This window comes from Panthera uncia (assembly GCF_023721935.1).
Source record: "Panthera uncia isolate 11264 chromosome C1 unlocalized genomic scaffold, Puncia_PCG_1.0 HiC_scaffold_4, whole genome shotgun sequence".
NCBI lineage: Eukaryota > Metazoa > Chordata > Mammalia > Carnivora > Felidae > Panthera > Panthera uncia.
In genome coordinates, this window is record NW_026057585.1 from 78,073,182 (window position 1) to 78,088,385 (window position 15,204).

General features: G+C 35.9%; 1 protein-coding gene and 1 long non-coding RNA gene across 7 annotated transcripts in view; one reads left to right on the top strand and one right to left on the bottom strand.

Annotated features, from left to right (window-relative positions):
• The window catches only part of ZMYM4 (zinc finger MYM-type containing 4), a 145,359-nt gene that overhangs the window by 73,421 nt on the left and 56,734 nt on the right, over positions 1 to 15,204 (bottom strand). For 5 of the 6 annotated variants that reach the window (XM_049618720.1, XM_049618719.1, XM_049618721.1 and 2 more), the window contains one exon: positions 10,256 to 10,301. The exons of the other annotated variant lie outside the window; for it this stretch is intronic. In XM_049618720.1, coding sequence (XP_049474677.1) covers positions 10,256 to 10,301 — 46 coding nt within the window. The remainder of the gene's footprint in view (positions 1 to 10,255; positions 10,302 to 15,204) is intronic. 6 annotated transcript variants of the gene reach the window in all.
• The window catches only part of LOC125913569 (uncharacterized), a 106,612-nt gene that overhangs the window by 58,334 nt on the left and 33,074 nt on the right, over positions 1 to 15,204 (top strand). The gene's annotated exons all lie outside the window — the stretch shown is intronic.

Genomic DNA, 15,204 nt, shown 5'->3' on the forward strand with positions numbered 1-15,204 from the left:
TAACAATAATAATAAAATGAGACTTCATCAAAATTAAAAACTTGTGCTACTCAAGGACACCACTGAGATCATAAAAAGGCAAGCCACAAAATGGATGGATGGATACGAAGGGATTTATGGACACAGATACATGGAGATGGATATCCCCACTGATTTCAATCTACTGATTTACATGACAGAAGACTTGTATCCAAAATATATAAAGAACCTTTATCCTAATAACAAAAAGACAAACAACCAAAATGAAAAGTGGGCAATAATTTGAACAGACACTTCACAAAAGAACATTAAGAATGGCCAATACACACAATAAAAAGATGTTCCACGTCATTAATAGGGAAATGCAAATTAAAACAATGAGATGCCACTGTCCTTCCCACTAAATTACCTCTAATTCAAAAGACAAAGAGACCACTTAAATGAAATGGACAACTTCCTTGAAAAAGACAACTTACCAGAACTGACAAAAGATGAAACATAAGGGGCACCTACATGGCTCAGTCGGTTGAGCATCTGACTTCCGCTCAGGTCACGATCTCGCAGTTCGCGAGTTCAAGCCCCACATTGCGCTCTCTGCTGTCAGCACAGAGCCCACTTTGGATCTGCAGAGCCTGCTTTCAATCCTCTGTCCCCTTCTCTCTGCCCCTGCCCTGCTTGTGCTTTCTCTCTCATAAAAAATAACAAACATTAAAAAAAAATTATTTTAAGACTGTTTCTTGGTTTGTCTCTCTCTACCTTAAAAAAAAGGGGGGGGACATAAAATATGAAAAACCTTATATTCCTATTTGAAAACTTTAACTTATAACTTACAATCTCGCACCAAGAAATCTCCAAGCCCAGATGGTTTCACTAGTGAATTGTAGACAACATTTAATAAAGCTACATACAACTCCAATAGTAAACAAACTTTACCAGGAAAATCCTTAACAAAATATTAACAAACTAAATCCAGTAATACATAAACACAAATATTCTTCAACCATTCCACAAGGTAAGATAGGAATATTTTTTTAAAAATGTAATAAAGACTAAGCCTATGTGACAAAAACTAACAACAATTGGCCCTAAATTAACAAAATATGACAACTAATGAACTAGAATTAGAAATTAGTCAAAGGTGACAACTACCACGATTGTTTATTGTAATCCCACAATTTATAGTAAAAAAATTAATTACATAATTTGGGCAGTCACTGTGAAAAAGAAAATGTTTTCAGTTGATATGGCTTCATGTCTGGATAACTACAGTCTCAAATTTTAAAAGTCTACTATATTTAATAAGGGATTTCAGTAACATAGCTAAGCTATTCTTGCAATAAGAACCTACAAATAAAAAAAAATACTCCTTTTTTTTTTTTAAATGTTTATTTTTGAGACAGAGAGAGCGACTGGGGGAGAGGCAGAGAGAGAGGGAGACACAATTCGAACCAGGCTCCAGACTCTAGCTGTCAGCACAGAGCCCAATGCAGGGCTTGAACTCATGGACCATGAGATCATGACATGAGCCGAAGTCAAATGCTGGACCAACTACACTTGATCTTAGCCAAAAGGCCGAGAAGCGATAAATGCTGGACCAACTGAACCACTCAGGCATCCCTGAAAAATAGACTCCATTTGCAAAGGTGACAAATAAGATACTTAACAAATGACACACAAAAAAACACAATACATACTACTTGACAACCATAAAATTTAAGTAAATAGCATAAAACAAAATCTGTATAACAATAAAAATTGATTCTTCCAAAAGTAATAAATAAATGCATGATTTTTACAATTTTCTTTAAAAATTTTTTTAATGTTTTTATTTATTTTTGAGACAGAGAGAGACAGAGCATGAGCAGGGGAGGGGCAGAGAGAGAGGGAGACACAGAATCTGAAGCAAGCTCCAGGCTGTGAGCTGTCAGCACAGAGCATGACGCAGGGCTCGAACTCATGGACTGTGAGATCATGACCTGAGCTGAAGTCACACGCTTAACCGACTGAGCCACCCAGGCGCCCCATTTTTGTAATTTTCTTTAAGAAAGTGTGTGCACATACACATGGGAAGGAGGGGCAGAGGGAGAGACAGAACCCCAAGGAGGCTCTATGCCCAGCACAGGGCCCACAGCAGGGTTCAATCTCACAACCCTGGGATGATAACCTGGGTCAAAATCAAGAGTCGGACACTTAACCGACTGAGCCACCCAGGTGCCCCTTAAATGCATGCATTTTTAATTAGAATTGCAACAGAGTAAATTTGGGAAACTGAATAAAATCATATTAAAATTTAATAGAGCCATTAGCAATGACATGGATGGAGCTAGAAAGTATAATGCTAAGTGAAATAATTAAGTCAGAGAAAGACAAATATCACGTGATTTCAATCACATGCAGAATTTAAGAAACAAAACAAGGGAAAAACAATAAGAGAGAGACAAAGCAAGAAACACACTCTAATTTATTATAGACAACAAACTAATGGTTACCAGAGGGGAGGGGCAGGGAGGGGTAAAACAGGTGAAGATTAAGGAGTATACCTGTGATGAGCACATGGTGATATATGGAAGTGCTGATTACTATACTGTACACCTGAAACTAATATAATGCTGTATGTTAACTAGAATTAAATTAAAAACTTAAAAAAAAAGATAAACTTGGTACATGATCCAACCATTTCAATCCTATGTATTTACACAAGAGAAATAAAAACCTTTCCACAAGAATACAAAGTAAAAATTTAATGGAAGGATAGTTTAAAGAAAAGCTTTACTTTAAAAATTTTTTATGTTAATTCATTTTTGAGAGACAGAAAAAGACAGGTCATGATCTCACAGTTTCATGAGTTCAAGCCCCACATCAGTGCAGAGCCTGCTTAGGATTCTCCCTCTCTCTCTCTCTCTCTCCCTCCCTCTGTCCCCCCCTCCTCCCCGTTCTGACTGTCTCTGCGTCTCTCAAAATAAATAAACTTAAAAAAATTAAATTCTGCTAATGCAAAAACTTTAAAAAGACAAGTCATAAATTAGGAGAAGTTATTTGCAATAGCTATAACTGACAAATTTATTCGTCGGGATATTTAGAGAACTCCAACATTTCAGTTAAGAAAACACCAACAACCCAACAGCAAGTGGGCAATAGATTTAATTAGGCATTTTGCCACAGAGGTAGCAGAAATAGCTAATAAACATGAAAAATATTCAAATTATTAACGAAGGAAATAAAAAAATTAAATATTAAGTCCATGTTATACCTACCAAACTGACAAAATTTAAAAGTCTGATAATGTCAAGTGTTGGCCAGATGCCAAAACTCTAGTTAGTGACGCTAGATAGTGACCAAAACTCTAACTACAATGTGTCAATGTATATAGATAAAACTTAGGAAAATAAGTTTTGGAATTCTGATAAAGTTGAGAATGTACATAGCCTAGGCCTGAGCAATAACCTTCCCATATATACCTTACAAGAATAGGTAAACTATGCCTGCATGCCAAATGCAGAAGCCACCTGTTTTTTGTGGGGGCACTGGGGAGGAGGGCTTATACAACCCATGAGCTAAGAATAGTTTCCACATCTTTAAATTGTAGGAAAAAGCCATCAAAAGAAAAGCATTTCTTTATACATGGAAAATTATGTTGAATTCAAAATTCAGTGTCCATGGTTTTATTGCAAACACATTAATTCCTTTACATTCATGCTACAAACGCAAAGTTGAGTTGTTGCAACTAAACAGTATGATCTGTGACTACATTAAGACACAAGTTATGTTTTCATCACAGCAAATTTATTGCAGTGTTAACAAAGAGACCTGTAACATTTTCTACTAGGCTCGTGGAGTAAAGTGGAAGTAACAGACTTTTCAATACTATAAACAATTAACGAATAACAATTTTAGATCATTTTCCAAAATAACAATCAATGTACTTTCTACAATTTGACTTCTAGGGCCCTAAAATAAAGAAACTGGATCCCAACAATTACAGGTATGGAATTTTTGAAGTATGTTCATATTCAAGTGGAGATCAAAGAAGCCCAATTGAAAGAACTGGACTGACAGTGACAATTGTGGACTCAACAGAAGTTCTTGTAAAAGGGCTATTTTGAGGGGCACATGGATGCCTCAGTCGGTTGAGCATCCAACTTTGGCTCAGGTCATGATCTCATGGTTCACTGAGTTCGAGCACCTGCACTGGTTTCATTGCTATCAGCCTGGAGCCCGCTTTGGATCCTCTGTCCCTGTCTCTCTCTGTCCCCTCCCTTACTGATGCGCTCTTTATCAAAAGTAAATAAACATTTAAAAAAAAAACAACCCGGTTATTTTGAAGATTATGATTCTGACTTTGGAGAACTACAATGACTGGCAGGGGAAGGAATCATATGTAAAATTCCTTTAATAAAAATTTATTGGGGCGTCTAGGTGGCTCAGTTGGTTAAGCATCCAACTCTTGATTTTGGCTCAGGTCATGATCTCATGGTTCATGAGTTCAAGCCCCACATTGGGCTCTGTGCTGACAGCACAGAGCCTGCTTGAGATTATCTGTCTCCCTCTCTCTTTGCCCCTCCCCCACTCACACTCTCTCAAAATAAAGAAAATAAAATACAATAAAATAAAATAAAAATACCGACTTTAAATAAATTTGAAAAACAAAACAAAAAACAGCATGACCTATAAAGCCTAAAATATTTTCTGTCTGACCTGTCAGAGAAAACCGTTTGCCAATCCCTGACTTAAGAAATAGATTCTGGGGGCACCTGGGTGGCTCATTTGGTTGAGCATCCACCTTCAGCTCAGGTTACGATCTCATAGTTTGTAAGCTGAACCCCCACATCAGGCTTAATTGCTGTCAACCTGTCAGTGCAGAGCCTGCTTCAGATCCTCTGTTCCCCTCTCTCAGTCCCTCCCCGACTTGTGCTCTCCCAAAAAATAAACAAATATTAAAAAAGAAAGAAAGAAAGAAAGAAAGAAAGAAAGAAAGAAAGAAAGAAAGAAAGAAAGAAATTTTAAACTTGTTTCTAACAGGGGCACCTGGGTGGCTCAGTCGGTGAAAGGTCCCACTCTTGAGTTTGCTCAGGTCATGCATGATCTTACATTTCATGGGATCAAGCCCCCATGTCAGGCTCTGCACTGACAGTGTGGAGCCTGCTGGGACTCATTCTCTCTCTTAATCTCTCTGTCCCTCCCCTGCTTATGCTCTGTCTCTGAATAAACATTTTTTAAAAAATAATAAGCTAGTTTTTGACAGGGACCCACCATAATAAATACATTTTACATTGAATTCCATACATGGCACTTTCTTGTATATATCCTGAAATATATAAAATAATGTTCATAAAGAAAAAACAGAAGAATGAGGAACAACGAGAAGTATATAGACAGTAGAATGATTTTAAAGTTCTGATATATTTTAAGCAGAAGACCTAAAAACTCCTGAACACACACACACACACACACACACACACACACACACACACACACGCATATACCACAGCTTCATGTCACTGAATCTGGCAACAATTTCTCGGATATGACACCACCAAAAGCACATGCAACAAAAGCAAAACTAAACAAATTGGCCACCAAATTTGAAAAACGTCTGTGCATCAAAAGGAACCATCAACAGAGTGAAAAGGCAATGTACAGAATGGGAAAAAAACTTTCGCAAATCATATATCCGATAAGGAGTTAATATCCAGAATATATAAAGAACTAGAAATCAACACGAACAAAAGAATCAAATAACCCAAGTCAAAAACAGGCAAAGGACTTTCAACAAGCCTATGAAAAGATGCTCAACATCACTAATCATTAGAGAAATGAAAACCAAAACTACAATGAGGTTATCATCACCTCACAACCTCTAGGGTGGCTACTATCAAAAACACAGAAAAGTAGCAGTGTTGGCAAAGATGTAAAGAAATTGTAACCCTGTTCACTGCTGGTGCAAATTTAAAATGGTACAAATCACAACTGAAAATAGCATGGCAGTTCCTCAAAAACTTGAAAACAGTATTATATAAACCAGCGATCTCCATTTCTGGGTATATAGCCAAGAAAAACAAAAGCAAGATCTTGAAGAGATATTTACACACTCATGCTCACTGCATCAACACAAGAATAGATAAACAAAATGGTCTACCCATACAATGGAATATTATTCGGCCTTAAAAAGGAAGGACACTCTGACATGACATTCTGACATGTTACAACACAGATAAACCTTAAGGGGGAAACAGAATTTTTATTCGTTAATAAATGAATGAGCTATTAAAAATTTCTGTTTTGCAAGATAAAAAGTTCTAGAGATCTGTTGCACAACAATGTGAATGTACTTAAAATACTGAATTATACACTTAAAAATAATTAAGGTGGTAAATTTTACATTATATACTTTTTACTACCACTTTTAAAAATAAATTGTAATGTATTTAATGAATAAATACACATCAGTGATGAATGAATGAGAGCTACATGCAACACTACATTCAAATCTCAGGAATATATGGTTAAGAAAAAGAAAGTGGTAACATATACAGTGTAATTCAAAACCAATATAAAATCTATTAACAAGCAAAACTAAATAATCTCTTGATTAATAATGTAAATGTGGTAAAAACTATGAAGAAATGCAAGGAATTAAGCAAAATTGAGGATAATGGCTGTGTAAAGAGAAGAACAGAATGGGACCAAGGGATTGGCACGAAAGGCATGATCATGCACATTTTTCTCAGCTGGGTGGTGGTGAAGTCAGAGGTTTTTATTTATTTTTTTTTTAATTTTTTTTTTTATTTTTTTTTCAGAGGTTTTTATTTTTAATATATCTCACATGTTTTAAATATTTTTTGTGTTTAACACTTTTTAAAAATATTTTTCTAAATACTCCAATAAACTCTAGGATAACATATATTCAAAGGGTGAGGAAAACTTTTTTAAACCAAAACTGAAAACCATGATGTTAAAAAAGACCAAAATTTTTTATATTAAAAACATTTGTTTAGGGGTGCCTGGGTGGCTCAGTCGGTTGAGCGTCCGACTTCAGCTCAGGTCATGATCTCACGGTCCGGTCCATGAGTTCAAGCCCCGCATTGGGCTCTGTGCTGACCGCTCAGAGCCTGAAGCCTATTTCGGATTCTGTGTCTCCCTCTCTCTCTGACCCTCCCCCGTTCATGCTCTGTCTCTCTCTGTCTCAAAAATAAATAAATGTTAAAAAAAAAAAAATTAAAAAAAAAAAAAAAATTTGTTTAGGAAAAGATGACACAAGCAAAAAGAAACAAAACAAAGGAAATCAACCCCCTCTACTTCATTATTAAAAGAACTTTAAGTTATCTTTTCTAAAAGTTAAATTTCCTGAGTGAATGTCTATCTTTTTAAAAGTATACCTGAACCTTCTTTCAGTTTTATCCTTTACCATGCCTATTATCACTCCCCTTAACAACTATGATTATGATATTACAAAAAGCCTGTAACGTGTCATGAAAAAAAACTTTAAGAAATGGGCAAAGGGTATTCATTTATTTAACAAATATTTACAATTCGACAATACAGAAGAGCCAGTCCAAATGTTGAAATTCTTAAAAACTGCTTAGATTCAAATTCAACAGGAGTTAAGAAAATGCAGAATAAAGTTAACACTGTGCTATTTCACATCCATCAGATTGCTAAACATGAAGAAGAGCTATAATGGACATTAATGGGGTGAGGAGGTGTTCTTATACATTTCTGATGGAAATGTAAGACAGTCAAGTTTTGAAAAGCAGGACAGAAACATCTATTAAAATTACACATACCCTTTACCAAACAATACCCACTCTCTATAATCTATGCACACATATAAAACTAATATATAAGGATATTCTTAAAGGATTTTTCATACTTCATTGATCATCATGGTAAAAAAAAAACAAACAAAAAAAAACAACAACTAAAATAACATCAGTGTCTGAAAGGGGACAGGGGAAAGGGGAAAAGTTGACTTGCACATCTAAACCCTGTGATGTTGAAGCTATCCCAGTCGAGATGGAAGGAGATCATAAAGTACTCCTGAATGAAAGAAGCTAGGTAGAGAAATCTATGTATATGATGATCTCACCTGTTAAACAAAAAATAAAAATCTTCAAAACCCTTACATATACACATATAAATATGTATATTTGCATATATTATACATATTTATACATGTATATATTGTATATACATGTATATATATTATGTGTCTATATATGTATATATATGATAATGATTTTAGGAACACTGGAGAAAAACGTGAAAGGCTACCTACAAAGGTATAGGGTAGGGGGCAATAGGGACAATGATGATATGGAAAGGAATGACTAAGTCAAAAAAAAAGACAAAATTTTACTCATAAAATATCATGCATGATCAGATTCATCAGTTTCTGTTTCTGTATTACAGGAGTGGTTAATGTTATGAATATCCACATACAGACCTAAAGAACGAATTTCTTTTTTAAGCCATCTTCTAGTTTAGAATAAAATATCATGTGAATAAAATATCATGTGACAACATTATATGCTGTGAATGCAGACTGGATTTTCCAAATACAGCTGCAATAGTATCTCCCATCTACATTGTTTTCTACAATGTGACCTTGACCCTTCTATCAAGAAGTAAGGTCTAGGGGCGCCTGGGTGGCTCAGTTGGTTAAGTGTCTGACTTCGGCTCAGGTCATGATTTCATGGTCCCTGAGTTCAAGCCCTGCATTGGGTTCTGTGCTGACATATCAGGGCCTGGAGCCTGCTTCAGATTCTGTGTCTCCTTCTCTCTCTGCCCTTCCCCCACTTGCACTCTGTTTCTCTCTCAAAAATAAATAAACAAAACAATTTAATTTAAAAAAAAAAAAAAAAGTGAGGTCTGAATATCCTCTTCTCCTGAATCTGAGCAGGCTTGTGACTCCCTCATACCTAAAGGATGTAGTAGAAAGAACACTGTGTGACTTCTGAAGGTAGCTCAGAAAAGATGCTGATTCTGCTTTCTTCACTGAATTACTCTTTTTGCTTGGAGCCTGAGCCACCATGAGAGAAGTCCACCTGGAGGCCGCCATGCTATAAGGAAGGCAAGGCAACAGGGAGAACATGTACAGGGGCTCAAGTCAGCAGTTCCTGTCTTTGTGCTCTCAATAGCCCAGCCTAGACATGAATGAACTCCAGATTATTCCAAGACCATTAAAGATCAAGAGAGCTAGCTACCTCTCAATATGTACTCTATAAAAACCTGTTCTCTCTCAAAAAACGTTACAAACTAATTCCAAAGAAGGTACTCACAGATCCTACTACCGGGACTTAAAAAAAAATTAAAAAAGAAATGTATATTTTCCTTGACTTACTAGCTCTAGATGACAAAATTTATTCTTCATGAACAAGCACACAAACATCCTTTGATCATTCAGCAGTTCTATTCTTAGAATTTATTCTACAGAAAAGGATACAGTCCCTTTGTCTATTTCAGTAGAAGTAAACAAAAATGTGTATAGGAATACATACTAAATATTGTTTGTAATACTGAAAAACTGAAAAGAATACATACATAAATAAAAGAGGAAGATGGCTAAATTATAATACACCCATACAATAAAATACCAAGTAGCCATCAGAAACGATGCAAAAGGTCAAAATCCATTGACATACAGAGATGTTAAGGCAGTTGAATGAAAAAAGCAAGAACAGTATCCACAGGATCCCTACAAACATATATAAATCCCTACCTGTCATACATAGATCTATATACATCCACAGAAAAAAAGTCTGGAAAGATATATATTAAACTTTTAGAAGTGGTTATCTTTAGAGAATAAAAAACACAAAGGCTTTCATTTTCTGCTTTTTTCATTTTTGTATTGTAAAATTGAATGTATTACTTTTATAATCATAAGAAACAAAAAAAAATTTTCAGAGAATCATGTAACATAGAAAGAATATAAACAGAAAATTAAGAAGCCCTGTAAACAAAGTAGAAATCTTTACTGAATGGTTAAGTCTAAACTTCTATATGGTTAATACATACACAAAGCTTAGCTATATTTCAACACTAATATCTGTGAGAATAAAATATTTACTAAAAAAAGGAAAAACTCTTAAAATTAAGATTAACTTGCTGAAAATACTAACAGAGTGATGATTTCTAAACTATATCAAATTGGACCATCGCATTAATCAGCCCAAGCTAAATACTGTTAAATGTTAAACACTGATAAATGCTCTATCTAGACTCAATTATTATCTATATAAAGACATGACTGTTTTTTTTCTAAAGTGGTACTTACAGTTCTCTACAATTTCATCAAAAACTGCACCAGTTTTCTGCTCAAACTGAAAAAGCAAAAAAGCAAAGAGAAAAGTAACATTATTGTCACATTCTATCATACTTTCTGATATCCCTCCTCACTCCCCCAAAAACTGTAATTTCCAACCCAAAGTATACAAAATCACAAGATAAACAAAATACTGCCAAGTAGACTAGAATATAATTTATAATGAATAAAATAAACTCTCACGTGAAAACCCCCAAACCAAAAACAAAGAGACAAATACATGCCCTAATATAAACTTATTTTTAAATCACTTTTGCAGCACAAAATATAGTCCTATGTATTTATAATAATAATAATAAAGACAGCCAACACTTACTGAGAACTTACTAACACTGATAACTATATAAAACTTCTAATCAAAATTAAGCAGAACAATCAGCATCAAATAGGTTTTTAGCTGTCCTTCAAAAGAAAGTTAGCCCTGTTCCTATTTCGGTATGTTAGGGCCTAGGACAGAAGCAGAGCCAAGTCTGAGGTAATTTTGGATCTTTAAAACACAGGTGCAGGGGGAATGGTAACTGGCTCAGTTAGTAGAGAATGCAATCTCCAGGTCATGAATTTGAACCCTACGATGGGTGTAGAGATTAGTTTAAAAAAATATATGTACACACACACACACACACACACACACGTATGTATATGTGTATGTATAAATAAAAAAATAAATAGGGGCATCTGGGTGGCTCAGGCTCAGATGGTTAAGCCCCCAACTCTTGGTTTCAACTCAGGTCATGATCTCACAGTTCATGAGTTCAAGCCCCACGCCAAGCTCTACACTGACAAGAGTGGAGCCTGCTTGGGATCCTGTCTCCCTCTCGGCCCTCCCCTGCTCTTTCTCTCTCAAAAGTAAATAAATATTGTTTAAAAATAAAATATAAATAAATAAATAAGACAGAAATGGGGGGGAAGGGGGGGAATGGAGTACAGCAAAAGCAACTCTATCCAGGAGCTAGAAACACTCAGACGCTCCACCCCTAGTACGTAAAGAGCTCCTCATTTTGTCAAGTGTGTGCATTCCAGGTGCTTTCCCACCTACTTCTCATCAATGAGACAAGAACACAAGGAAGGCTGCTTCTTGACAAACCTTACCCACTAAAAGCCAGAGTATGTCTCCCCATTCAAGGAGAAACTTTTAAGGAAAAAACAACCACCTAGATACCTATGTAACTACACAGGAAACACAACAGCTGGGTATAGTAATTAACAGTATCTGAGGATGCCTGGGTGGCTCAGTCATTAAGCATCTGACTTAGGCTCAGGTCATGATCTCACATTTCTTGAGTTCAAGTCCCACTTCGAGTGAGTCCCACATCTCTCCTCTCTCTACGCTCACTTGCACCCTCTCTCTCTCTCAAAAAAAAAAAAAAAAAGATAGTATCTGGTATGTATAAATGTGAAGAGACAACCAATGACCCCCAGGTTTCTGAAATAAACCGTGTGAAGGAGAAAGTTCAAGGTGAATAAACAGAACCACTCAGAAGGCAACAATTTACAGAAAGAAAACTTCTAAAAAGTATTTTAAGTGGTATCTGAGATATGAGAGGATAGAGATGCAAAAGAAGAAAAAAAAAACACTAAAAACCAAGAAAAGGAGACAAGAGACAGGAAATGACTACAAAAATTAAAATTTTATTGGAAAGGGTAGTGATAAAATTATCAGGCGGAAAAACAAACAAAAATAAATACAACAAAGTCAAAAAGAGCTAGAAAAGATATTCTATATGATGCCCTGTTAAGACTGAACTAGCAGGGAGGCACCTGGATGGCTCAGTCGGTTAAGCTTTTTTGACTTTGGCTCAGGCCATGATCTCACGGTTCGTGAGTTTGAGCCCTGCATCAGGCTCTGTGCTGACAGCTCAGAGCCTGGAGCCCGTTTCAGATTCTGTCTCTTTCTTTCTTTCTCTCTCTCTCTCTCTCTCTCTCTCTCTCTCTCTCTCTGCCCCTCCCTGGCTCACACTCTCTCTCTCTCAAAACTAAATAAACATTTAAAAAAAAAAATTTTTTTTTAAACAAGACTGAACCAGCAGGTCAAAGAGCAATCTCAAAGGCATCCCAAAGGAGAGAACAATGGAAAGGTGAAATAATAGAAGAAAATTTTCCTAAAAAACTATTTGAGACTGAAAGGGCCCACCATCTCCAAGAGGATATGGAAAAAAGATACATCCTGGTGAAATTTCAGAATTTCAAACAAAAACTGATGAGGAATAAAAAGAATTATAGCCTACGTGATTCATAAAACACATTAAACATACTGACTTCAACCATATAAAAATGAAAAAGAAAGCAAAACAATAAAGGCCAACCAACCACCCAACAAGTTATGCTCCAGAATAAAAGAGAAATTGGGACATGTGACTTGGCAAGCCAAAGACTGAAACAGTACTTGCCTGCACTGAGGGGATCCCAAGTGTTTAAAGATAATGTACATTTTGTACAATACCACCCTGGACACTTTGCATGCACAGCCAAAGAAACTATAATCTTACTCAATGATAGAAAATAAAAATATAGTAGTAACATTACCAAGGGTGACATACCTATACTTTATGGGTGACTTAAAGAGATTTTCTAAGGTAATTTGGATTATGTACCATTTCATTTTGTGAGCTGATTATAAAACCCAAGAAGGGATAATACAATATTATAATTTAGTCTCCTAAGATAAGACTGTGTTCTATGAGAAATGAGAATCAAGCTGATACCACACTTCCCTGCAAGCTGAACACAACAGATAAATGATTTTCACATTCTAAAAGGAAAAAAAAAAACCTTGGAATTTAGACCACTCAAATTTTATTATGAAAAATATATAACAAAATGGAAATTAAGTACATTAATTAAAATTATACTGGACATGAGAAACAGGAGCCAACGGATTATGACGCAAAAGAAATGAAAACAATGGGAAGAACATAAGAAGACACTCTTAAGACACTCTTTTGCAAGGCAAAAATTCTAGGATTCAATGATCTTCTCTATGGCTCAGAGCAAAACCTTTGTTTTCTTACTTCCCCCTCTCCCTCCCTCTCAAACAGAAAACAAAAACAAAGACTAAATATACTGCCACTGATGCCAAACAATTTATAGGTTTGTTTACAACGGATACAGTATCGGTCAGCAAGTCCTTTGTTGACAATGGGTACACATTTCAAAACCATAGGACAAAATGGATTAGTGCCCACCTAAGACTAAGGAGAAAGATCTGAGAATACTGCTAATGAGTAAAGGATTGTTTTCTTTTTTTTTTTTTTTTAATAATGAAGTATAGCTGACACATGATGCTATTATTAGCTTCAGGTGTACAACACAGTGATTCAACAACTCTAAGTTATACATTATGCTATTCTCAGCATAAGTGTAGCTATTGAAGTCAATAATATGATACTATTAAAATACCTACTAACTGTATTCTGTTGGCTGTACCTTTCATCTCCATGACTTATTCATTCCACAACTGGAAGCCTGTACCTCCCGCTCCCCTTCACTGCTTTTTCCCAACCCCACCCCCTCTGACAATCACCAGTTTGTACTCTGTGTTTATGGGTCTGTTTCTTTTTGTTTGTTCATTTGTTTTATCAGATTCCACACATAAGTGGGGTGCCTGGGTGGCTCAGTCGGTTAAGTGTCTGAATCTGGATTTCGGCTCAGGTCACGATCTCACAGTTTGTGAGATGGAACCCTGTATTGGGCTCTGTGCCATCAGCTACTTGGCATTCTCTCTACCTCTCCCAAACTTGTGTACACACGTGCTCTTTCTGTCAAAATATATAAACTTTAAAAAAAAAAAAAGATTCTAGGGGCGCCTGGGTGGCGCAGTCGGTTAAGCGTCCAACTTCAGCCAGGTCACGATCTCGCGGTCCGTGAGTTCGAGCCCCGCGTCAGGCTCTGGGCTGATGGCTCGGAGCCTGGAGCCTGTTTCCGATTCTGTGTCTCCCTCTCTCTCTGCCCCTCCCCCGTTCATGCTCTGTCTCTCTCTGTCCCAAAAATAAATAAAAAACGTTGAAAAAAAAAAAATTAAAAAAAAAAAAAAAAGATTCTACATGTAGGTGAAATCATATGGTATTTGTCTTTCTCAGACATATTTCACTTAGAATACTCTCTAGGTCCTTCCATGTTGTCACAAAATGGCAAGATCTCATTCTTTCCTACAGCTGAGTAATATTCCATTGTGTATGTATACATCTTCTTTATCCACTCAACTATCAACAGACATTAAGGTTGCTTCCATATCTTGGCTACTGTAAATATGCTGCAATAGACATAAGGTACATATATCTTCTCAAAGTAGTGTTTTCATTTTCTTTGGGTGAAGACCCAGTAGTGGAATTACTAGATCCCATGGTACTTCTATTTTTAGTTTTCTGAGGAACCTCTATATTGTTTTCCAGAGTGGCTGCACCAATTTACATCCCCAAAAACAATGCACAAGGGTTCCTTTTCCTCCACAACCTCACCAATGCTTGTTTCTTGTGTGTTTTATTTCAGCCATTCTGACAGATGTGAGGTAATATCTCATTGTAATTTTGATTTGTATTTCCCTTATGATTAGTGATATTGTGTATCTTTTCATGGGTCTGGTTGGCTATTTGTATGTCTTTAGAAAAACGTTCAGGTCCTCTGTCCATTTTTTAATCGAATTATTTGTTTTTGTTTTTTCATGTTGTTATATAAGTTCATTATATATCAGAGGTATTAACCCTTGTCAGGTATATCATTTATAATATCTTCTCCCATTCACAGGTGTCTTTTCATTTTGTTCGTTTCCTTCACTGTGCAAAAAGCTTCTTATTTTGGTGTGTTTTATTTTTGTTTCCCTTTTCTGAAGAGATACATCTAGAAAAATGTTGCTAGGGTCTAATTCAAAGAGATTACTGCTTAAACTTTCTTCTAGGAGTTTTATG